At 51.6% G+C, this 25,421-nt stretch overlaps 1 protein-coding gene across 4 annotated transcripts; it reads right to left on the bottom strand.

Annotated features, from left to right (window-relative positions):
* On the bottom strand, positions 1-4,602 carry LOC120383002 (zinc finger protein 883-like). Of its 4 annotated transcripts, none has more exons than XM_039500583.1 (5): positions 4,557-4,602; positions 3,582-3,670; positions 2,500-2,605; positions 2,076-2,189; positions 1-1,718 (listed from the first exon to the last, which is right to left on the bottom strand). In XM_039500583.1, the coding sequence occupies exons 2-5, from the start codon at positions 3,603-3,605 to the stop codon at positions 397-399; spliced, it is 1,566 nt and encodes a 521-aa protein (XP_039356517.1). In that variant the 5' UTR covers positions 3,606-3,670; positions 4,557-4,602; the 3' UTR covers positions 1-396. The 4 variants fall into 4 exon arrangements, with proteins under 4 accessions (XP_039356517.1, XP_039356516.1, XP_039356515.1 ...); XM_039500582.1 differs by lacking the exon at positions 4,557-4,602 and adding an exon at positions 4,368-4,438; XM_039500581.1 differs by lacking the exon at positions 4,557-4,602 and adding an exon at positions 4,062-4,326.
* Positions 4,603-25,421: the final 20,819 nt, after the last annotated feature.

The following is a 25,421-nucleotide window of genomic DNA, read 5'->3' as shown; positions in this document are numbered from 1 at the left end:
TTTCAGGGAGGGAACTTTTTTATTCCCATGGGACAGGAAGTGACCCGGACATGGCACGGAACCAGGAAACTAAGCAAAGGTGTCTGAAGAGAAGGGAGGTCTCTGCTCCCCCAACCTCAGGGCGCAGAGCGTGCAGGTGCCATGGGGAACAGAGGAGTCATCCACTCCAGGGTGATGGAAGCACTGGTGGAAGTGGGGAAGGGGGTTCTTACACAGACCCCTTCTCCTCCAGGGGAGGATGGGTATGTCTTTCTCTCTCCAGCCTCCCCATCAGATTAGCAGAAGGTTCAGGGTCTCCAGACAGCTGGATCTGCAGCAGCAGCAGCAACGGCTCTATCTCACAAAGCCCAAGGGTCAGCTGCTGACATGTCCTGGCCCAGAGAGGCTGGCGGGGGATCACTCCCGCTGGCTGGCCCTAGCTGCAGCACCAAGGGCCCCGTGCCCCCCGTGGTGCAGCCTGCGGTGGGTGATGACATTGGAGCTCTGGCTGAAGCGTTTCCCGCAGTCGGGGCAGACGTAAGGTTTCTCTCCGGTGTGGGTCCTGCGGTGCTTGGTGAGGGAGGAGTTGACGTTGAAGCCTTTCCCGCAGTCCAGACAGACGTAGGGCCGCTCCCCAGTGTGCACCCTCTGGTGGGTGGTGAGGTGGGCTCGCTGGCTGTACTGCCGCCCGCACTCCCCGCACCGGAAGGGCTTCTCCCCTGTGTGGATGCGCCGGTGCCGCACCAAGTTGGAGACCACGGCGAAGCTCTTCCCGCAGTCGCCGCAGATGAAGGGGGTCTCCCCGGTGTGGCTGCGCTGGTGGGTGAGGAGGTAGGAGCTGGTGGTGAAGCCCTTCCCGCAGTCGGAGCACTTGTAGCGTTTTTCGCGCCGAGAGGCGCTCTGGTGCCGGGCCAGGTGGGGCCGGTCACTGAAGCCCTTCCCGCAGTCGGCGCAGCTGTAGGGCCGCTCGCCGGTGTGGGTGCGCTGGTGGGCGATCAGCTTGGAGCTGATGGTGAAGCCTTTCCCGCAGTCGGGGCACTTGTAGGGCCGCTCGCCCGTGTGCAGCCGCTGGTGGGTCAGCAGGTTGGAGCTGCCGCTGAAGCATTTCCCGCAGTCGCTGCAGGCGTAGGGCCGCTCCCCGGTGTGGATGCGCCGGTGCTTGATGAGGTCCGAGCTGACATTGAAGCACTTCCCGCACTCCAGGCAGACGTAGGGACGCTCACCGGTGTGCAGCCGCCGGTGGGTGACCAGGTGGGAGCGCTGGCTGCAGCGCCGCCCGCAGTCGGGGCACTTGTAGGGCTTCTCGCCCGTGTGGCTCCGCTGGTGACGCACCAGGTTGGAGACCACGTTGAAGCGCTTCCCGCAGTCCCCACAGGCGTAGGGTTTCTCTCCGGTGTGGATCCGCTGGTGGGTGACCAAGGCCGAGCTGTGCCCAAAGCCTTTCCCGCAGTCGGGGCATTTGTAGGGCTTCTCGCCAGCGTGCCCGCGCTGGTGCCGCAGGAGGTTGGAGAAGGCACTGAAAGTTTTGCCGCAGTCAGCACACGGGTGGGGTCTCTTTCCCCCGTGGGTCCTCTGATGTGCCAGGAGGTTGGACCGCTGACGGAAGCTCTTCCCACAGTCTTTGCACGTGTTCAGTCTCTCCCTGGGGCGCGGCCCCTTGCGCAACAGGGAGTCTTTGCGGGTCCTAAATATTTCCCCAAGGCAAGTGGGATGATCTGGACAGGAGTCAATTCCCTGCACTGGGGAGAAAGGAAACTTCAGAGAGGGGAACAGCAAAGGGGAGAAAATAAACCAAAATAACTGCTGGGGAGACTGAAAAATCAGAAGTCACGCCCTTCCCCTGAGACGAGAGGAGCAATTCTACCTCTGCATCCCCCTGAACACTCATTGGGGAGGGAGGTTCTGCCAGGTGTCGGTCAAGACGGGTGGGAAGCCATGAGCAACATCTGTCACGAGGATATGACCCTGATGGGGACAATCCTGATAAGGGCGGGGGGATGAGGCAGAACTGGGGGTGCTCATGGAGCCTTTGTGGGAATCCCAGCTGTCTTCTTCACTCACCGATGGCATCTGTGTCAGTTTCATGGATTCCTCACCTGGGCAGTCTCCTCTCGGGTTCTCCCTTTCCCCAGAGCCTTGGAGATCCGGGACCCACGGCTCCTTCTCTTGTTGCCGCCAAGAGACAGCGTTGGGTCTGGGAATCGGAGATCCTGTTCACGAGACAGCAGAGAGGCAAAGACCCTGGTTGGTTAAACCGTCCTGGGAACTTACCGCAAGAATGTTCTTGGATTTGGCTGGAGGGGGAACATTCATGGACCACGTTCATGGACCCCTTGGGGAAAATCTCCCTCTGCCCCTTTGAAAGCCCAGGAGGTGGAGACATGATTTAGGATTGTCCATTGTTCTCTCGTCCCATGGGAGGAAGCATGGACCTAGGCCGATCCCAGAGCTGTAGCTGCCCCGGCGCATCAGGGACTACACAGTTTCTAACAAATGATAGGAAAACACACCCTCCCTTACCCTGTGAGGTCCTGTTCGCATAGTTCTCCTGCATGGCATCCCTGTAGAGGGCCCTCTGACCGGGGTCAGTGAAATACAAAGCCACTTCCTTGAAGGTCACGGGTCCCTGAAACAACAGACATTTGCCACTCAGCACTTTCTACCTCAGCCACAATCCCACCAGCTCATCCACAGGGGACCCAGACTGGTGTGTCTGCTCCATTCCCCAATACCTGACAGTTCCCATAACCCCCTAGGTTAGATTTGCATCCAAACTGGTCCCTCATTCCAGGCTGCTCCACGCACACCTGCTCTGTCATCACACCTAGATTTGCCTCTTCCTTGCTGCTCCAGACATAAGAACGGCCATCCTGGGTCAGACCTATGGTCCATCTAGCCCAGTCTCCCGTCTTCCAACCGGTGCCAATGCTTCAGAGGGAATGAACAGAACAGGGCAGCTATCGAGTGAGCCATCCCCGGTCGTCCAGTCGCAGGTCCTGGCAATGGTTTTGCAATGTAAGGAAAGTCGGATCAGAGAGCTGCGGCTGTGGAAAATGCTTCTGATGCTCCAAGATCAAATCCAGGCTTGTCTTGACCTGCCGGCCCTTCCGACTCCATACACGCATGGCCCTCATCCCATCCGCATTACAGGGAACAGCAGCGCAGGGAGACTATGAGAATCAGGGGTGTGGCCTAGTGGTTAGAGCAGAACGGGGCAACACAGCTGCAAAGTTACATGACATCCCTTCAGTTTCCTCAGGTGGATAACAAAAGCAGCCTAGCTCCCGGGTAGGCAAAAGCCTGGGGTGGAAGGAGCAGCATTAACGTATTATTATTAGACAGCGAAGGCCAAATCAGAAAAGCCCACTCGCAACCACAAAAAGTCACCCAAAGATGCTGCTTCAAATGTGGCAGTTCTGTCCCCAGTTTGTCACAGGGTCGGGTCTTGTTCCACCCAAGAGCAGAGACTCCTGCTTCCCAGTAACAGGCATCATCAGACCCCCTTGTAAATAAAACTTCCCTGTCCCAACCCTACCCTGTGTATTTCCTGCCCCTCTCTCTACAGGACAAACCCACAGCAGCTTCCTGAGAAATTCTCCTACCTGAGCCGGCTCTGCTCCAGCCATTTCCCTGCCCCGGCCCGCAGGAGAAGGGGATGATCCGGAGTGAACCCTGGATGCTGTTCTGCAGCCTGTCCGGGGGGAAAGGGGAGTGGGAAGGTTTCAGATGGGACTTGAGTGCATTTCATACCCTGATTCCCTCCCCCCCAACTCCATCCCTGCAGAAAAACCTCCCAGATTCTGCTGCCCCTGCCAGTCTCTGCCCCCAACTCCCTCCTGTCCCCTCCCCCCGGGCCGGGAGACTCGGTCCCTGGCCCGTCCCGGGGCGTTCGCTCCCCGGAGCTGGCTCGGCTCCTGCAGGGGATCAGGGGGGCAGAGCCGGGGGGGGGGGCAGGGCGGGCAGCAGCTCTGGGACTCGCAGACCCCCGCCCCCCGGGACCAGAGCTGGTGGGAGGACGGGCCGGTGGTGCAGAGTCACTTTCCTGCCCGGCCCCAGCCCTTCCCCCGGGTCTCTCCCCTCACCTGCAGGCTCCGGCTCAGGGGCTGGTGTCGGCAGAGCCCGGGGCTGCCCCAGGGGCTGGTTCCAGCCCCCGCAGAAAGTCCCCCCGGCTGGGCACAGAGGGGCGCTAGGGAAGGGCTCTCCCCGCACACACCCCGCTGGGGAGCAGCAGCGGCTCAGCCCAGGATCACAAGCAGCAAGTCCCATCCAGGAGCCGCACCGCCGCTCCTCCCTCGCTTCCCCCCAGCATCCACACGAGCCCCAACTGCTCTCAGCTGCTCCAGCCCCTTCCTGTTCCCCGCGATACCAAGCCGAGCTGCAACACTCACTGGATGGAGCCGCCCTGATCCGGGCTGGGGGCGAACTAACAACGATGCGGAGTGAGGCCCACCCAGCTCAGCGAGCCTCCAGCCGGGGGGGAGACGACTCTCTCAGTGACCCCCCAGCAGAGAGCGGAGAAAGCTCAGCCCGGTTCCTCCTCCTCGCTGCAGCCCCAGCTCCTGGGTCCTCTCGCCTACCTCGTGATGGGGGAAGGCGGGACCGAGAACTTCCCCTCTGCTGTATCACATGCCCAGGAACGGGCTGTTAAGGGTTAACGGGATTTTATGACCCCAGTGTTGTCACAGGAAAAATCACGAGCTAAACCACAGGAAAATCACAAGATGGGCTTAAAGGGGGTGAGGTTTTAAAAGGTCGAAGTTCCTTTTGTTTGCTTTCTACTTTTTGGAGCCTTTAAGGAGTTCTGTTTTCCAGGTTTATTTGGCATGGACGGTGGTGTTTTTGCTGTGGTTTAGGGGGCTTTTATGTTTGTTTGTTTTTAAAAGAAACATGTGCCCTTTTCTAAGTGAAAGCAGAAATTTTCCCATGATCACAGGAGTCCAGGAGATGGGACTTTAAGGAAAACCCCAAATATCACAGGACTGGTAATTAAAATCCAGACAGTTGGCATTTCTGTTATTTAATATATATTTATTTATGAGCTCTGTTGCAGAAGCATCCACACATTTCAACCAGGACTAGGGCTGTGTGTACACATACACTGTTGCACACACACACATACACTCCCTCTCTCTCCCCTCTCTCTCTCTCTCTCTCTCTCTGTGTTTCCCTGGACTCTGAAGGGATAAAATCACCCTGAAGAAAGCAAAGGATTTTTAGTAGGATTATTTAACCGCTTTCCTTTTAAAAACAAAACCAAAAAACCCTTTTTATTAAGGCAAAGTTACAATAAAAGGTTAACATACTACATTACTTATCCCAACAGTATTAGAACCTGGCTAAACCAGAATCTTTCCTTTGTTTTTAACAACTGTTTTACAATGTTGCCAACTCTCACAATTGCGTCATGAGACTTGTAATCTTTGGTGCATTTCTGAAAGCCCCAGCCCCTGGATTCATGTTATTCCACAAAAGTCTCAGCTTTCAGTTATAAAAATATAGGAACATAGGACTGGAGGGGCCCTTCTGGGCCAGTGACTAATCCAGTCCCCCTGCTCTCACAGGCAATCCCATCATATAATCCCATTCATTAATTTTTCAAGCTACATTTTAGTACTAATTAGGTTGTTTGCCTCCACTACAACTATTGAGAGGCTGTTCCAGAACTTCACTTTTCTGATGGTTAGAAACCTTCCAATTTCCAACCTAGATTTATTCATGGCTGGTTAGTTTCTTGCCCTGTTGGTTTCAGAGGAAAGCTTGCAAATTTGACCTGATTGTATCATAAAAGTTGAAAATGTAGAAGGCAAATCTATCTATCTATCTATCTATCTCATGATCTGCAAGGTAATCTCATGATCTTGGGAGGGACCTGACTCATGGTTTTTGAAGATTTGGGGTTTGTTGTGCTGTGTTTAAATCCAGTGAAAACTGAACATTTGGGAGAAAACATGTCTTTGTTAGTGGTCTGACACTCTGCTTCTTCAGCAAATATGTGAGCTCTCACAGTTCGCATGTCTCAGGCCTCCAACTTCCAGCAAAGCTCAGGTGCATCTGATTCAGACATCCTGATATTGCTCAGTTCAGAAAAAGCAGGGGAGGTGGATTTTTAAAATTGAGGTTTCCTTTATACATCATTAAAAAAAGAAGCACAAATTCAATGTTAAAACATCCCTCTGCAGGTGACTTTGAAGAATGAGGATCAGCATGTGAGCAGTGACTGAGAAACACAGGATGGATAGCGAAGACTCTCCATGTGTGTGGGTAGAAAGGAGAATGAAACAGCAAAAAGCATCACCGCCCTCTGGTGTGAATCCCATCCCCCAGCCACCCAGTATGGGTCCCTCATAGGCCCTTGGGATTAGCCCCCTGCCCCATCAGCACCCTGACATGACCCCCCCCCCATGTCCCCCTGGTGTGATCGCCCATAGGACCTTGGCTCAGGTCCCTCACCCAAGGGGGCCTCTCTCCCTCTTTCTGGCTCATCCCTCAGGAATCTGCTCCCAGCCTGGTATCTGTTGCCTCAGGGGAGTCCCCCCCACCCCCACCAAGCGAGCAGACAGTGGACAAGTTTGGGTGGAGGTGACACAGTGCTGCCCCTCAGACCAGTTAGTTTGGGGCTCAGCACCCCGTCCAGAGGGGGATCACACCCCAGCTGCATCCTGGGGGCCCAGCCCAGCACTCCAAGCAGTGCCAGTCTCCTGGCATCAGGAGAAGCTCAGCTGGGATCCACTTCCCATCCTGGGGAGCCCAACCCAGGGCTCAGCTCCATCCCTCAGCCCTGGGTACAGCCAGAGGGAAGCAAGAGAGTGATGTAAAAGCAGCAAAGAGTCCTGTGGCACCTTATAGACTAACAGACATTTTGGAGCATGAGCTTTCATGGGTGAATACCCACTTCGTCAGATGCATGTCACCCACGAAAGCTCATGCTCCAATTTGTCTGTTAGTCTATAAGGTGCCACTGGACTCTTTGCTGCTTTTACAGATCCAGACTAACACGGCTACCCCTCTGACACAAGAGAGTGATGGAGTCACATGGGTTGGGAAATGTCTCCTCCCCTCCTTCAGGTTGGAGGGGGGAGAAAGTGACCCACCCCTGAAGCAAAGGAAACTGGTGGGGCTGAAATGAGGCTCTGGTGTCCCCCCATTGAATTCACTGGAGTAGGGTGTAAAGGGGCCATCTTTTCCCCAAGACCCCACCTCCCACTCATTCCTCTCTGTCCCCTCTCCCTCATCGCTCACCCTTGCAGGGTCGGGGGAGGCCAAAAGTTGGGAGGGTGGGCGGGGGAGGCCATAAGAACGGCCATACTGGGTCAGATCAATGGTCCATCTCACCCAGTATCCTGTCTGCCTACAGTGGCCAATGCCAGGTGCCGCAGAGGGAATGAACAGAACAGGTAATCACCAAGTGAGCCATCCCCTGTTGCCCATTCCCAGCTTCTGGCAAACAGAGGCTAGGGACACTGTCCCTGCCCATCCTGGCTAATAAGCATTAATAGACCTGTCCTCCATAAACTTATCTAGTTCTTTTTTGAACCCTGTTATAGTCTTGGCCTTCACAACATCCTCTGGCAAGGAGCTGCACAGGTTGACTGTATGTTGTGTGAAGACAGTGTGTTTTTTATTTGTTTTAAACCTGCTGCATTTGATGACCCCTAGTTCTTGTGTTATGTTATGAGGAGTAAATACAACTTCCTTATTTACTTTCTCCACACCAGTCATGATTTTATAGACCTCTATCATATCCCTCCTTAGTCGACTCTTTTCCAACCTGAAAAGTCCCAGTCTTAGTCCTCTCTCCTCATATGGAAGCGATTCCATACCGCTAATCATTTTTGTCACCCTTTTCTGAACTTTTTACAATTCCAGTATATCTTTTTTGAGATAGGGCAATGGTATTCAAGATGTGGGTGAACCATGAATTTATAGAGAGGCAATATGATATTTTCTGTCTTATTTGTCCCTGCCAGCAGGTATATGGGATCTTGGGGAGCAATTACCACACGGGTGGGGTGCAAAATAAACTTTATTAAGAAAATGCAAAAACAGGGAAAATTTAATAGTGAGGGGTGTGGGGTTTGTTAAGGTAGACAATTGGGGAAGGGTTTCTTTTGGTGAACAGTATAGGGGGTTTCAATAGTGGGGTACAATACAGTTGGTAAACAATTAACACTGAGGTATAAATGTAACAGGTAGCTAACAATTTCTATGTAAAAAGGTGTGTCACAGCAGTATATAACCAACTAACAGTTATGGAAAAATATGTTAAATAACAAACAATTTTAGGTAAAAATGTGTCACAGTGGTGTAAATATAGAATGTGAGGTGTATCAGAGAGGAAAAAAGTAACCAATGGGGTTTTATGCTAGATTGGGATGGGGGGAGAGGAGCACGTGGTGGAGCAGAGGGAGATTTAAACTTAGAGAGACACAGGGTACGTCTACACTACGGGACTATTCCGAATTTGCATAAACCGGTTTTGTAAAACAGATTTTATAGAATCGAGTGCGCGCGGCCACACTAAGCACATTAATTCGGTGGTGTGCGTCCGCGGTCCGAGGCTAGCGTCAATTTCTGGAGCGTTGCACTGTGGGTAGCTATTCCCTAGCTATCCCATAGTTCCCGCAGCCTCCCCCGCCCCTTGGAACTTCCGGGTTGAGATCCCAGTGCCTGATGGGGCAAAAATCATTGTCGCGGGTGGTTCTGGGTAAATGTCGTCAGTCACTCCTTCCTCTGGGAAAGCAACGGCAGACAAGCATTTCGCGCCTTTTTTCCCTGGATTGCCCTGGCAGATGCCATAGCATGGCAATCATGGAGCTTGTTTTGCCGTTTGTGACTCTCACCGTATGTGTACTAGATGCCGCTCACAGAGGCGATTCAGCAGCGCTACACAGAAGCATGCTTTTGCTTTTGCATGACAGCAGAGATGGTTACTAGCCATATTGCACCATCCAAACCCTTCCATAAATTGGAACTGAGGATGATCATGGCTACCAGTCCTTTGTACCATTTGCTGCTAGTGCCCCTGGCCGATCAGCCAGGGGCGCAAAGCCAAGATTGGTTACTAGCCATATTGCACCTTCCATCTTTTGTACCATTTGCTGCTGTCATAAGTGCCCTGGCCGATCAGCCAGGGGCGCAAAAGCAAAATTGGGAATGACTCCCTGAGTCAATCCCTCCTTTTTGGTATCTAAAAATAGAATCAGTGCTGCCTAATATAGGCAAGTGTACTAGAGAACCACCGTATCATAGAACCAGAGAGCACAGCTGCTCTGTGTCAGAGCCTGCAGAAATTATGATCTGTATGCTATTCACAGGGGGTGCTCCTGTAACAACCCCACCTGTTGATTCCGTTCTTCCCCCAGCCTTTCTTGGCTACCGTAGCATTGTCCCCCCACTTGTGTGATGAATTAATGAAGAATGCAGGAATAAGACACACTGACTTGTTAGTGAGAAATGAGTGGAAGGCAGCCTCCAGCTGCTATGGTAGTCCAGACAGGACATTAAGCAGTGTGCAGGAGAGAAGCCCAGCATCCCACTGCTAGTCCAGGGGCAATTGAATCTTTTCTTTACACATGAAGGGTGGGGGCTGATGGAGCTCAGCCCCCTGTTGCTATGATGAGGATGGTTACCAGCCATATTGCACCATCCATCCACCAGAAAAAATTAGGGCCAATAGGCTGATGACGAGGACAGTTACCAGTCCTTTTGTACCATCAGCTGAGGCTGATGATGAGGATGGATTTCCCCCTTATTGTACCATCAGCCGCCCATGGCGGGGGGGGGGGGGAGCAAGGATGTTGGTGTTGAGTGCTGCACTATTGCGTCTATCTGCAGCATTCAGTAAAGATAGGGTGACATGTAAAAGAGTCAGAGGATTGTTTTACCTTTCGCTTCTGGGGGTGGGTGGGGGGTGGGTGAGTAGATTGCCAAGCTATGCCCTGACCCGCGGACACTGTGTTTGACCCTAGAAGCATTTGGAGCTCAGCCAAGAATGTAAATACTTTCCGGAGGCTGCAGGAACTGTGGGATAGCTTCAGTCCTCCAGTCCATGAGCATCCATTTGATTCTTTGGCTTTCCGTTACGCTTGTCACGCTGCAGTGCGCTGAGTCCCTGCTATGGCGTCTGTCTGGAGATTTTTAAAAAAGGATTCTGAATTTCATCTTCTGTAACGGAGCGCTGATAGAACGGATTTGCCTGCCCTTACAGCGATCACATCCGCATGGTCCATGCGGGAGCTCTTTTTTTATTTTGATTTCGGACTGGATCGCCACCCGTGCTGATCGGAGCTCCACGCTGGGCAAACAGGAAATATTCAAAAGTTCGCGGGGCTTTTCCTGTCTACCTGACCACTGCATCCGAGTTCAGATTGCGGTCCAGAGCGGTCACTGGTGCACTGTGGGATAGCTCCCGGAGGCCAATACCGTCGATCAGCGTCCACACTAACCCTAATCCGATATGTTTATACCGATACTAGCGTTACTCCTCTCGTTAGGGAGGAGTACAGAAACCGGTTTAAAGAGCCATTAAAATCGATATAAGGTGCCTCCTAGTGTGGACGGTTGTGGCGTTAAATCGGTTTTACGCTCCTAAAACCGATTTAAACGCCTAGTGTAGACCAGGCCCAAGAGAGCAGACAGACTGTAAGGAGTCAGAGGGACACAAAGAAGCTGGGGGGGGGGGGGGTTGCAGTGGAAAGACAGACTTAACCACAATTATGCAAAACACAGCAAAATCTTATCTATGATCTAACTTAGCCAAGACTACACAAATTAACAAGTAACAAAACACAATGCAACAATTCTCTAAGCCTAACTTACAGAGTATGCTAAACCTAACTTAACCTAATGAGTGCACCTTATACTAGGGGTGGTTCTCCAAGGGTGTGGCTGCAGCAGTGGAGCAACTGCAAGTGAGCTGCCCAGGATAGAATCCAGGGAGGCACAGGTTTATCTCTAGCAGCAAAGGAGCTGCAGAACCAGAAACAGAATACAGATGCAGACCAAGGAGTTAACTTGGGTCTGTCTGTTGGGGAAAGAAAAGCCAGCAGCTAGAACAGGGAGGGTCTGCAAGAGAGAGTTCTTACCAATCCCCAGGACAACAGCAGAGGCAGAAGCAGGTACAGTAGTTTCAGCATCAGAGGACGCAGAGAGGACTCAATTCGTTCACAATAATCAGGAGATCTCCAGGCAAAATTCGTTGTTCGTGGGAGGGGAGTTTAAAAACGGGGGTATGCTCAAAAACAAACGAGAGCGGGGAGAGGGCCTCCCAAAGACCCCTAGCTGATCAGACCAGGTGGCAAAGCAAGGACCTTCTCCGAGGTCTGCTTAGAAAATGTCTGGTTATATAGGCAGACTTAGGCAGTTTCCCGCCAGTAACTTTGATTGGTCCCCCTTGTTAGAGGGGAGGAGAGAAAGCAGGGAAAAGACTTCAGGTGAGCACAGACGTGTCTGGGCTAGTCCTAAGTCACAGGCATGACTTACATGCTCAGCTATGTGGCCATATAAGGTCTTGCATTCTTGGGCAGCGCCCCCTACACCGAGCCCAGGTCTGAACAAAGGAGGCAGGGGCCCACCCCCACCTGAGCAGAGCAATGGCTCCGGTTAGTCTGCAAAGGCCATTCCACTGAGCAGGGCCAGGCTATGACTCTTGCTAGCCCCATGGCCGGGAGGGGCGGCCACACAGAGAGGAAAACAAAAAAGGAATGCAGCAGGGAGGCAGCTGTAACAGACATGCCCCCCTGGCCGACCCTCACGGGCTGTGAGGGGGTTGCCCCGTCCAAAGACCAAGGCCAGAAGGGTTACAGATCCTCACTATCTGAGTAATCTAGGGATGATGGTTTGCTGCTGTCAAGGGGAATGGAAGAGTACCTCGCCTGCAAGGGCAGGGCAGACACAACCCTGTGAATCAGCTGCTTGACCACTGCTATCCCCAACAGAAAGGCTACAAGAACAATAGCCACAGTAATAAGCCACTGCTTGATGGACTGGGCCCAGGATCCCAGCCCCCAACTGGACCACTGGGCTTGCCATCAATCTCACTGCTCACGCTCCTTATGAATCTGGACGGCGAAGGAGGACAGTTGGTTAGCCACGGCTGAGATGTTGTTCCACCCGGGCTGAAGGTGCAGGCAACATTGTCCCTTAAAGTGAGGATCAAGGTCCTCCAAGGCAACACAAAAGTCCTTCTGTAGGATGGTCTGGAGCAGAAGACGGTTCTGCTCGGCGTAGTTGGCCAGGACTGTGATGTTGGTGAGGTCCTCCAGACCAAGCGACAGTTCACGGATTTGCTGTAAAGTTAAATGTGGGGTTAGGTTCGTGAGAGAGAGGAACTTCCAGAGGAAAGGGGATCCTTCCTCTGAGGCCTCCCGTCTTGTGCAGGCGACACAATCATGTGATGAGGGGACATCTGACAGGTTCCCGATGAGGACCTCCTGCAGGGCGTAGGCTTTTAACCAGGCAACCAGGGGGTTTTCTCGAGGCGGGGTGGCAATCATGGCAGGTGATTCCTGTGAAGACATAAAAGAATAGGGGCGCGGGTCCCCTGGCCAGGTGCTGGCCTGAGTTAGTCCTAGAGGGTGTTGGGCAGGGGACCATAGCATGATGGACCCCCCTGCAATGGCACATCTTAGGGAAGAGAGGTCCTTGACACTTCCTTTGGGGACCTGGATCCCTTGAAGGGATTGCTGTAAATGGAGGAAGGCCAGGGCTGGGGCAGTCAGGGGCCATGCGGTGTCAGATATTACTGGGCTCCCTGAGAGACCCCGGGACCAGCTACTGGTCCTGGCTAGTATTATGCCCTCTTCCCTATCCACTAGCTCCTGTCCATGTTCCAGGGCCAACCGGCCTAGCCACAGTAATGGCGGCTCATTGGCTCCCCTAGCGGTGTCTGAGATGAACTCCTTCATCTCTGCTTTGGAGCGGGGCCGGAATTCTGTGACCTGTGTGGCGTTGCCCTGACCATCAACCTTTATTCGGCTGATGGATACAGGCAGGGCCTCACTGGAGGTCACAGTGGGTGGGGGTGTATGGGCTTGGCCATCTGGTGGGGCGGAGGGTAGGGTGGGGTATAGCGGGGTTTTTTCAAGGGGGAGTGGGGCCTCTGGGTGAACATATGGGGGTGGGTGTTCGAGGGTTTTATTGGGACTGGGCAGGCTAGGGGTCAGTGGTGGTCCTTCCTGGCTAGTGGCCTCCTTGGCCGAGGTCATTAGGGCCCCATGGAAAACAGTTAGTTTATCAAGGGCCTGAGCCAGGATAGGTAACTGTGGCTACCTTTTGGGGCTTATATATGTCATGCCACAGTTTCTTAGGCTTTCGATTTTCATCCAGCTTCTGCGCCAGTTCTGTTAATATCTGGTGGGTGGGGGACCCCTGCAAAATTCGAGGTTCAGGGGTGAGCTTAGATGGGGCCCCCTGCAGGCTTTCATGACCCTCCCCACCTCCCTCCAGAGGCGGGTAGGATTTGAATCTGCAGCTGGCTCTCCTGCCTTAGTGCAGGTTAGCCGGACGCTGGAATCAGCGGGGCTGGCCCTGAATGTGGGGTGACAAGTTAAAAGGCACCCCACATCAGTGAGCCCCAGGTGGGTAGTATACACCCTGGAGCTCTGGCCTTTGCCAATCGTGCAGACCCACTCCAGGGCTTCAGGCTGCTGCTTACTCTGCAGCAAGTGGTACTGCAGATGGTTAGTCTGATCTTCCTCTGTCCCAGAGGTTTTTGCCTCTTTCCAGGGACAGGGGAGGCAGCAATTGTTACCCCAAGATCCTGTTCGTGATGCCATGTCCCTGCCAGCAGGTATATGGGATCTTGGGGAGCAATTACCACACGGGTGGGGTGCAAAATAAACTTTATTAAGAAAATGCAAAAACAGGGAAAATTTAATAGTGAGGGGTGTGGGGTTTGTTAAGGTAGACAATTGGGGAGGGGTTTCTTTTGGTGAACAGTATAGGGGGTTTCAATAGTGGGGTACAATACAGTTGGTAAACAATTAACACTGCCGTATAAATGTAACAGGTAGCTAACAATTTCTATGTAAAAAGGTGTGTCACAGCAGCATATAACCAACTAACAGTTATGGAAAAATATGTTAAATAACAAACAATTTTAGGTTAAAAATGTGTCACAGTGGTGTAAATATAGAATGTGAGGTGTATCAGGCTTTGGCTACACTTGCATTTCAAAGCGCTGCCGTGGCAGCGCTGCCGCGGCAGCGCTTTGAAGCGCTAAGTGTAGTCAAAGCACCAGCGCTGGGAGAAAACTCTCCCAGCGCTGTCCGTACTCCACTTCCCTGTGGGGAATAACGGACAGCGCTGGGAGCGCAGCGCTGGGGCTTTGACTACACTGGCGCTTTGTAGCGCTGCAATTTGCAGCGCTGCAGAGGGTGTGTTTTCACACCCTGCTGCAGCACTGCAAATTTGTAAGTGTAGCCAAGCCCTCAGAGAGGAAAAAAGTAACCAATGGGGTTTTATGCTAGATTGGGATGGGGGGAGAGGAGCACGTGGTGGAGCAGAGGGAGATTTAAACTTAGAGAGACACAGAGAGCAGACAGACTGTAAGGAGTCAGAGGGACACAAAGAAGCTGGGGGGGGTTGCAGTGGAAAGACAGACTTAACCACAATTATGCAAAACACAGCAAAATCTTATCTATGATCTAACTTAGCCAAGACTACACAAATTAACAAGTAACAAAACACAATGCAACAATTCTCTAAGCCTAACTTACAGAGTATAATGCTAAACCTAACTTAACCTAATGAGTGCACCTTATACTAGGGGTGGTTCTCCAAGGGTGTGGCTGCAGCAGTGGAGCAACTGCAAGTGAGCTGCCCAGGATAGAATCCAGGGAGGCACAGGTTTATCTCTAGCAGCAAAGGAGCTGCAGAACCAGAAACAGAATACAGATGCAGACCAAAGAGTTAACTTGGGTCTGTCTGTTGGGGAAAGAAAAGCCAGCAGCTAGAACAGGGGAGGTCTGCAAGAGAGAGTTCTTACCAATCCCCAGGACAACAGCAGAGGCAGAAGCAGGTACAGTAGTTTCAGCATCAGAGGATGCAGAGAGGACTCAATTCGTTCACAATAATCAGGAGATCTCCAGGCAAAATTCGTTGTTCGTGGGAGGGGAGTTTAAAAACAGGGGTACGCTCAAAAACAAACGAGAGCGGGGAGAGGGCCTCCCAAAGACCCCTAGCTGATCAGACCAGGTGGCAAAGCAAGGACCTTCTCTGAGGTCTGCTTAGAAAATGTCTGGTTATATAGGCAGATTTAGGGTACGTCTACACTACGGGATTATTCCGAATTTACATAAACCGGTTTAGTAAAACAGATTATATAAAATCGATTGCGCGCGGCCACACTAAACACATTAAATCGGTGGTGTGCATCCACGGTCCGAGGCTAGCGTCGATTTCTGGAGCATTGCACTGTGGGTAGCTATCCCGTAGCTATCCCATAGTTCCCGCAGCCTCCCCTGCCCGTTGGAATTTCCGGGTTGAGATCCCAATGCCTGATGGGGCAAAAATCATTGTCGCGGGTGGTTCTGGGTACAGTCTCACCCCTCCCTCCCTGAAAGCAGCAGACAACCGTTTCGCGCCTTTTTTGCTTGGTGAACTGTGCAGACACCATAGCACAGCAAGCATGGACCCTGCTCAGTTCAATACCGCAATCGTGGATGTTTTAAACACCTCGCGCACTCTCGTGCAATATATGGTGAACCAGGACCTTCAAACCGAGGCGAGGAGGAGGCAGATATGGCAGCGCGGCGATGACAGTGATGAGGACGTAGACACAGAATTCTCTCAAACCGCGGGCCCCTGCGCTTTGGAGATCCTGATGGTAATGGGGCAGATTCTATCCATTGAACGCCGATTTTGGGCCCGGGAAACAAGCACTGACTGGTGGGACCGCATTGTGTTGCAGGTGTGGGACGATTCCCAGTGGCTGCGAAACTTTCGCATGCGTAAGGGCACTTTCATGGAACTTTGTGACTTGCTTGCCCCTGCCCTGAAACGCCATAATACCAAGATGAGAGCAGCCCTCACAGTAGAGAAGCGAGTGGCGATAGCCCTGTGGAAGCTTGCAACGCCAGACAGCTACCGGTCAGTTGGGAATCAATTTGGAGTTGGAAAATCTACTGTGGGGGCTGCTGTGATGCAAGTAGCCAAAGCAATCACTAAGCTGCTGCTACGAAAGGTTGTGACTCTAGGAAACGTGCAGGCCATAGTGGATGGCTTTGCTGCACTGGGATTCCCTTACTGTGGGGGGGCAATAGATGGAACCCATATCCCTATCTTGGCACCGGAGCGCCAGGGCACCCAGTACGTAAACCGGAAGGGGTACTTTTCAATGGTGCTGCAAGCACTGGTGGATCACAAGGGACGTTTCACAAACATCCACGTGGGATGGCCAGGGAGGGTTCATGACACTCGCGTATTCAGAAGCACTACTCTGTTTAAACGGCTGCAGCAAGGGAATTACTTCCCAGACCAGAAAATAACAGTTGGGGATGTTGAAATGCCTGTCGTTATCCTGGGGGACCCAGCCTACCCCTTGATGCCATGGCTCATGAAGCCATACACAGGCAGCCTGGACAGTGGTCAGGATCTGTTCAATTACAGGCTGAGCAAGTGCAGAATGGTGGTGGAATGTGCATTTGGCCGTTTAAAGGCACGCTGGCGCACATTACTGACTCGCTCAGACCTCAGCCAAACCAATGTCCCCTATGTTATTGCTGCTTGCTGTATTCTCCACAATCTCTGTGAGCGTAAGGGGGAGACCTTTATGGCGGGGTGGGAGGCTGAGGCAAATCACCTGGCCGCTGATTATGCGCAGCCAGACACCAGGGAGATTAGAAGAGCACACCAGGAAGCGGTGCGCATCAGAGAAGCTTTGAAAACGAGCTTCATCAATGGCCAGGGTACAGTGTGACTGCTGTGTTTATTGATGAACACCCAACCCCCTTGATTGACTCATTCCCTGTAAGCAACTCACCCTCCCCCTTCGAGTACAGCTTACTTATGCAAATAAAGTCCCTCTCGTTTAAAAATCATGAATTCTTTATTAATTCATTATAAAAAGAGGGAGAGAAGTAAGGGTGTGGTTTGGGAGGAGGATAGGAAGGATGGAGAAGGCCATTAAAAAAATTTCACATTAACGACAGCCTTCTGGTTGGGCTGTCCATGGGGGTGGAGTGGGCGGGTCCACGGAGCCTCCCCCCACGCATTCTTACACGTCTGGGTGAGGAGGATATGGAACATGGTGAGGGTTGAGGTGGTTATACAGGGGCTGCAGCTGCACTCTGTGATCCTGCTGCCGTTCCTGAAGCTCCACCAGACGCCGGAGCATGTCAGTTTGATCACGCAGCAGCCCCAGAGTTGCATCCCGCCACCGCTGATCTTCCTGCCGCCACCTCTGATTTTCCTGCCGGTCTTCCTGCCGCCACCTCTCATCTCAGGTGTCTCTCCTGTCCTCACGTTCACTGGCATCTTTCCTGTAATTTGATACCACGTCCTTCCACTCATTCAGATGAGCTCTTTCATTGCATGTAACTTCCATAATATCCGAGAACATTTCATCTCTCGTCTTCTTTTTCCTCCGCCTTATCTGTGCTAGCCTTTGGGATGGAGGAGGGATGCTTGAAAAATTTGCAGCTGCATGAGGGAGAGAAATATTTAAAAAGATACATTTTACAGAACAATGGTTATACTCTTTCACAGTGAACAGCACTATTCACCTTACATAGCACATGTGATTTCCCTACAAGGTCGCATTTTTCATCTTAATAGTGAGTGCCTGCAGCTCTGGAGTTACAGATCTCACAGACACAGGTCCAGGCATCAGAATTCAGCTTGCATGCGGCCATGGTAAGCCACTGTCTTTCGGCTTCTGCAGTGATTTACCCCTCCCCCCAATGCATGGCTAATACCACGCTAGCTCCCTGCTAATCAACACCCTTCCCACCCCCCCACCCACTGCGTGGCTGGTAGTTTGGGGAAGCCCCGCTGACCAAACACAAAAAAGATCATCGGCATTTCATTCCTCCCCTCCCCCCGCTTGGCTACGTGGAGGAAAGGATTTTTTTTAAGCTGCTGCAGTCCACGAACCCAGTAGGAAAATGGCCATCCCACTTACTTAAATTCCTGATTTTTAACCAGGTTATCCTGAACGATATCACTTTGCTGAGGATAACACAGCGAGATAAAGAATGGATGCTTCTTGAATGCCAGCAATCACTGGGACCATACGCTGCTATGCTTTGCCACGCAATGATACCTGATTACTTGCTACATGCATGGCGTGGTAAAGCGACCTACCATGGTGGGCGGAACAAGGCTGCCTTGCCCAGAAACCTTCTGCAAAGGCTTCTGGAGTACCTACAGGAGCGCTTCATCGAGATGTCCCTGGAGGATTTCCTCTCAATCCCCGGACATGTTAACAAACTTTTCTAAGTAACTATACTGTCTGCGAATGCATCCCAAGTCCTCAGGGCAAATCAATCATTAAAAAATGCTTGCTTAAAAAACAATGTTTGCTATTTACAAAGGTACACTCACCAGAGGTCCCTTCCATGGCTTCATTGTCTGGGATAGTTGCTTGGGAGGGCTGGGAGGAGGGTAATTCAGTCAGGGTGATAAAAAGCTCCTGGCTGCTGGGGCTCACGGAGTGCTGTGTGCTCTCTGCTAGGTCGTCCTCCTCTTCTTCATCTTCATCTTCCCCGTCTGCATAATCCTCAGCCATGGCAGAGATTACAACCCCCACCTCGGAATCCACGGTCAGGGGTGGGGTACTTGTGGCGCAGCCCCCTAAAATTGCATGCAGCTCAGCATAGAAGCGGCATGTTTTTCGACCTGCCCCGGACCTTCCGTTTGCTTCTTTGGTTTTCTGGTAGGCTTGTCTGAGCTCCTTAACTTTCACTCTGCACTGCACTGAGTCCCTGCTGTGGCCTTTATCCGTCATAGCCTTAGAAATTCTTTCAAATACTTTTTCATTTCGTCTTTTGGAACGCAGTTCTGTTAGCACTGAATCCTCTCCCCATATAGCGATCAGATCCAGTACCTCCCGTGCAGTCCATGCTGGGGCTCTTTTTCGATTCTCAGGAGACAGCATTGTTACCTGTGCAGATGAGCTGTGCGTGGTCACCAGTGCTGATGAGCTCTCCACGCTGGGGAAGCAGGAAATGAATTTCAAAAGTTTGCGGGGCTTTTCCTGTCTACCTGGCCAGTGCATCTGAGTTCAGAATGCTGTCCAGAGCAGTCAGTGGTGCACTGTGGGATACCGCCCGGAGGCCAATACCGTCGATTTGCGGACACACTAACCCTATTCCGATATGTTAATCCCGATATTAGCGCTACTCCTCTCGTCGGGGAGGAGTACAGAAACCGATTTAAAGAGCCATTAAAATCGATATAAGGTGCCTCCTAGTGTGGACGGGTGTGGCGTTAAATCAGTTTTACGCTCCTAAAACCGATTTAAACGCCTAGTGTAGACCAGGCCTTAGGCAGTTTCCCGCCAGTAACTTTGATTGGTCCCCCTTGTTAGAGGGGAGGAGAGAAAGCAGGGAAAAGTCTTCAGGTGTGCACAAACCTGTCTGGGCTAGTGCTAAGTCACAGGCATGACTTACATGCTCAGCTATGTGGACATATAAGGTCTTGCATTCTTGGGCAGCGCCCCCTACACCGAGCCCAGGTCTGAACAAAGGAGGCAGGGGCCCACCCCCACCTGAGCAGAGCAATGGCTCCAGTTAGTCTGCAAAGGCCATTCCACTGAGCAGGGCCAGGCTATGACTCTTGCTAGCCCCATGGCCGGGAGGGGCGGCCACACAGAGAGGAAAACAAAAAAGGAATGCAGCAGGGAGGCAGCTGTAACAGACATTATTATCTATCCCTTTCTTAATGATTCCCAACATCAGGCTGTGTTAAGGAAGGGAATGCAAACATCCTACTTCTGTGATATAGGATAGGCGAACTTCTCCTGCAGTACGGTGTGTGTTCTGAGTGTGATTGATAGTGCAAAAACAGAGTGCAGCTAGAGCCAGGAGATGGGTGGGGATCTGAGGAGAGAGTTCTATATGGGGAGATGCTGAAAAAACCAGGGCAGTTTATCGCAGAGAGGAAACAAGTGAGGGGCCAGGGAGGGATGAGCAGAGTTGGGGGGCTGGGGCTCTGCTGGTCAGAATCAGCCTGGCTCAGCATTCAAGGAGAAAAGGAGCTGGGCTGGGTGCTCACTTGAAGTGGTTTCCATGATATCCAGGGTTTACAGTTTGGTTCAGTGGCTTGCAGCACCTCCACTGTACAAATTGTTCCAGCATCCCTCTGGTCCCTGCTCTACCACAGCCAGGCAGATGTTTTGCCAAGAGGGCTCTAGTGCTGCTGAGGGAGGGGAGGCTGATCTCTGTTAACTGTCTGGCTTGAGCTTCCTGGGTCAGAGGCTGTGGTGGCTGCATCTGAGCCCGGGCTGAGGAGCTGCTGCTCCCCAGCGGGGTGTGTGCGGGGAGAGCCCTTCCCTAGCGCCCCTCTGTGCCCAGCCGGGGGGACTCTTTGCGGGGGCTGGACCCAGCCCCTGGGGCAGCCCCGGGCTCTGCCGACACCAGCCCCTGAGCCGGAGCCTGCAGGTGAGGGGAGAGACCCAGGGGAAGGGCTGGGGCCGGGCAGGAAAGTGACTCTGCACCAACGGCCCCTCCTCGCCCCAGCTCTGCTCCCGGGGGGCGGGGGTCTGTGAGTCCCAGAGCTGCTGCCTTCCCTGACCGCCCCCGCGGCTCTGCCCCCCTGAGCGCCTGCAGGAGCCGAGGCAGCTCTGGGAAAGCGAACGGCCCGCAGCCAGCACTTCTTGGAGCATAGCTAAGGTCCTGCAATCAGCACAGCCAGGATTGGCAGGGTGGCTCTGCTTCAGACACTGCACTGGGACACCTGGGTTCTGTCCCTGGCTCTGCCACTGACTCCCAGTGTGACCTTAGAAAAGTTGCTTAGTCTTGCTCCATGCCTCAGTTTCCCCCTGTATAAAATGGGGATGTTAGTACTTCAGCTCATGCAGTGGAAAATACAGAAGGAATATATATATATATACACACAGGGAACATGAAACAATACCACATAATGTATATGGTAACACCCGTTGTTTCATGTTCCCTGTGTATATATATCTTCCTTCTGTATTTTCCACTACATGCATCCGATGAAGTGGGCTGTAACCCATGAAAGCTTATGCTACAATAAATGTGTTAGTCTCTAAGGTGCCACAAGTACTCCTGTTCTTACTGCTGTGTCGGTAGTTCTTTCATCAGTGGGTGATTTCTGTGTCCACTGCACACACAGGGCAGATTCTGCTACACGGATTCATATTGAATAGTAGCTGGGAAATATAAGAATTGCCAGACTGGGTCTGTGCCAAGGTCCATCTAGCCCAGGATCCTGTCTCTGACAACATTCCAGAATATATCAGAGCTTTGCTGTAGCAGATGTGGGATAATCTGCCCACAGACAGATCTCATCCTGGCGTCTAATATGAGACTCCTTCTGCCCCACAACAGAAGATGTTTACAAGCAGGAATCAGGCTCACAGGTTTTTAATTTTAAAATAAGCAGGACTGACACATCGCCAGACTATGAAATTAAAGGAGCGCCGAGCAATCTAATAATGGCTTAAAAACATCCAACTTGCATATTTTTGCAGTGGCTTTGAAATTGTTGTGGAATTAATCTGCCTGGGAAAATGCACTATCCACAGCCAACTTATCATCCTTAGGGATAGGCCAAACTCTGGTACCCTTGCTATGAATAGTATTTCACTCCCTGATTAATCAATGCCATTGATTTTGGGGAAAAATTTGAGATTGTTTAGTCTGGAAAGTAGATGACTATAATGGGATATAATTGTCCTAACACCTGGGTGCCATATTCGTAGACCAGGATCCCCTTGTACTAGTTGCTGTACAAGCACACTGTTAAATGCTGATCTTGAATCCAGGCCCACAGGGTTTTTGGGAAGCAGCCCTGGGATGCTTCACCAGTAGAACTCAGACCTCAGTGGTTATATATATATATATATATATATATATATCTCAAAGCAAATGAATTAATAACTTGCTGCAAGTTGCTAACTTAATTGGCTAATAACATAGTAAAAGCATCCAGACTGGTTAATAACTTAGATTGGTTAATAATTAAATCACACAGTGTTTTAATATTGTGTGCTCACTGCAAAGAGCTGGAGGAGACATATTACAGTTTCCCATTGGAGTGCCTGGGACTAGGAACTCACTGACTTGGTTGGGCCAGCTGCCAGGGTTCTACGACCCACTTCCTGATTGGCCACATAGTCTTGGCCCTGATTGCCTGGTGACTCTATATAATTTCCTGTTTTGCTACTAGCCTTGTCTGTGCAACAGGCCATTGCCTTGCTAGTGCTGGCCTCACCTACCCCTGCCTTACTGCCTCGCTCTTGCTGGGCCTTCCCCTTGGCTTGGATCTCATCAAGATCAGACTTCTTGCATGAACTCTGATCAGGACTCCCTTTTGCCCCACCTTACCCCCGGACTTTATCTACAGAACCAGGGCTGGCTCCAGGCACCAGCGAAGGAAGCAGGTGCTTGGGGTGGCCAATGGAAAGGGGTGGCATGTCCGGGTCTTCAGCAGCAATTCGGCAGCGGGTCCCTCCCTCTCTCTCAGAGGGAAGGAGCCACTGCTGAATTGCTGCTGAAGAATGAAGCGGTGTGGTAGAGCTGCCACTGAAGTGTCACCAATCACAGCTTTATCTTTTATCTTTTTTTTTTCCACTTTGCCGCTTGGGGTGGCAAAAAAGGCTGGAGTCGGCCCTGTACAGAATAAAAAGACAGTCTCTGCCCTAAGGGTCTTAGAAATTTAGTATGAAACAAGAGACAACAGAGGGGTATGAACACAGGTAATGGCTTCCAATTGTCCTGGGGGGTGCTCAGCCCCAAGCTCTGCCCCCACTCCATTCCTTCCCCCAATGTCCCATGCCCAGCCCTTCTCTTCCTGCCCCAGCTCTGCCCCCAGTCTGCCCCCACTCCATGTCTTTCTGCTCCCGCCCCACCTCTTCCTGCACACTTCCCTAAGTGCGCTCCCTCCCTGCTCCTCCCCCTCCCTCCCAGCACCTCCTGCACACCTAGGAACAGCTGATCCATGGTGGGCAGGAGACACTGGGAGGGAGGGGGAGGAGTTGATCAGTCAGGCCGCTGGGGAGCAGGAGACACTGGGAGGGAAGGGGGGAGCTTGGCTGCCGGTGGGTGCTAAACACCTGTTAATTTTTTTTCTGTGGGTGCTCCAGCCCTGGAGCACGCACAGAGTCAGTACCTATGGGTATGGACAAGCATGGGAATACAAGGAAACAGCGAGACAATATTGATCAGCGTGATAGACAACAGTCTCTGCACATCAGCAAAGACCACAACATTGTTGAGGTTTGTTTGGTTTTTGACATCCCAGCAAAGCAGAGTTTTGACAAGTTTTGAGAAGTGGATAATGAGGTAGTGCTGCAGGAATTTCTGTTCTTCCTGTCTGTAGCAAAAGAAGAAGGTGGGATCACTTGGGGATTACGTGTTCTGTTCATTTCCTCTGAAGCACCTGCCACTGGCCAGTTTCAGAGGACAGGATACTGGGCTAGATAGATCATTGGTCTGACCCACTAGAGCCATTCTAATGAACAAGGGGACATGCAATGAAATAAAAACGTGGGAAATTTCAAAACCAGTAAAAGGAAATACTTTTTTGTGCCACCTGGAATTAGCTGTGGAACTCATTGCTACAGGAAGTCGTTGAGGACAAGAACACAGAAGGATTTATATGGCGAACAAGCATATCCAGAACTGTTACAATGAACAACACCACATTCTGTCAGGGATAGTAAACCTCATGCTTCATGGCTTAAGCCAGTCTCTAACATGCTACCCCTGGTGTAAGTGACAACACAAGGGGAAAAGCCGCTGATGTGGGTGAGGGAGTGAAGAATTCTGATTTGGGTTCCAAGTGTAAAAGAGGACAACAAGGTCAAGACAGAGGAGAATTAGCCCCACAAGAGGCTGGCGCTGTTTATCCTGAAAAGCTAACACCAACCTGCATCTTTACATTTGTTTCAGTGGGACAGCAGTGGGAGTAAACAAGAGCATAATCCAGACGGGGCTTTTCAGATATTTTGTCTCACAAAAGGGTTGGGAAGGAGATTCTAAACATATTAAACAAACTGTTAAAAGCCTAATTTAGTTAGGAAAGGAAGAATGGCTCATTGGCTTGGGTTGCCAGCCTTACATTTAGGTGACATGGGTTCAATTCCCTCTTTGTCTACTGACTGAGGCTATGTCTACACTACAGACTTTACAGTGGGGTTATGCCGCTGTAAGGTCTCCCGTGTCGAGTTCTCCTGTTGGCATAATTAAACCACCCTTAACGAGCAGTGATAGCTCTGTCAGTGGGAGCGCAGCTCCTGCTGATGAAGCACTGTCCACACCAATGCTTTCTGTCGCAAAAAATTTTGTCATTCCGGGTTTTTTTTTTCCCCACACCCTGGAGCGACAAAAGTTTTAGCTACAAAAATGCCAATGTGAACATAGCCTAAGCTCCAAAGCTTGTCTCTCGCCATGTGAGGAGAGATTAATAAGACTGGGACTTTTCAGCTTGGAAAAAAGGCAACTAAGGGGGATATGACAGAGGTCTATAAAATCATGACTGGTGTGGAGAAAGTGAATAAGGAATGGTATTTACTCCTCCTCATAACACAAGAACTAGGGGTCACCAAATGAAATTACTAGGTAGCAGGTTTAAAACAACAAAAGGAAGTGTTTCTTCACAGAACGCATAGTCAGCCTGTGGAACTCTTTGCCAGAGGGTGTTGTGAAGGCCAAGACTATAACAAGGTTCAAAAAAGAACTAGATAAATTCATGGAGAATAGGTCCATCAATGACTATTAGCCAGGATGATCAGGTGTCCCCCCTAGCCTCTGTTTGCCAGAAGCTGGGAATGGGCAAAAGGGGATGGATCACCTGATGGTTGCCTGTGCTGTTCATTCCCTCTGGGGCACCTGGCATTGGCCACTGTCAGAAGACAGGATTCTGGGCTAGATGGGCCATTGGTCTGACCCAGTCTGGACATTCTTATGTATTTCATCATAGGTCACTTAGACTCTTTGTGCCTCAGTTTCCCATGGGGCTACCCTGCGCCCCAGCATTGCTGGGAGGAGGATGAAAGCTTGTGTGACACTGGGATACATGGTGCTGTGGGCTGCAGCTGGAGACACCTCTGGAACGAGCGTTAGGTTCTGCCAGGGAGCGATGGGGCTGGGGAAAGTGGAGTCTGGCTCGGCTGCCTCTAGAGGGCTCTGGCTCTGGCTGCGGAGGGGCGGCTGCGCTCTGTTTCCTCCGGCCCGGATACCGGGGTTTGGTTTCCGGAGCGAGACGGGGTGACTGGTAGTGGCGGCGGGCGCCAGCTCCATTGTGACCCGAGA

The sequence above is a fragment of the Mauremys reevesii genome, linkage group 15 (assembly GCF_016161935.1).
Source record: "Mauremys reevesii isolate NIE-2019 linkage group 15, ASM1616193v1, whole genome shotgun sequence".
In the NCBI taxonomy this organism is placed as follows: Eukaryota; Metazoa; Chordata; order Testudines; family Geoemydidae; genus Mauremys; species Mauremys reevesii.
This window is presented reverse-complemented; position numbering and strand designations above follow the sequence as displayed.

Coding starts and splice junctions, on each gene's coding strand:
- LOC120383002 (XM_039500581.1), bottom strand. CDS start 4,245: ATGGGACTTGCTGCTTGTGATCCTGGGCTGAGCCGCTGCTGCTCCCCA. Junction 2,606..3,581: donor CTGGAGCAGAGCCGGCTCAG/GTAGGAGAATTT, acceptor CTGTTGTTTCAG/GGACCCGTGACCTTCAAGGA. Junction 2,190..2,499: donor TGCGAACAGGACCTCACAGG/GTAAGGGAGGGT, acceptor TCTCGTGAACAG/GATCTCCGATTCCCAGACCC.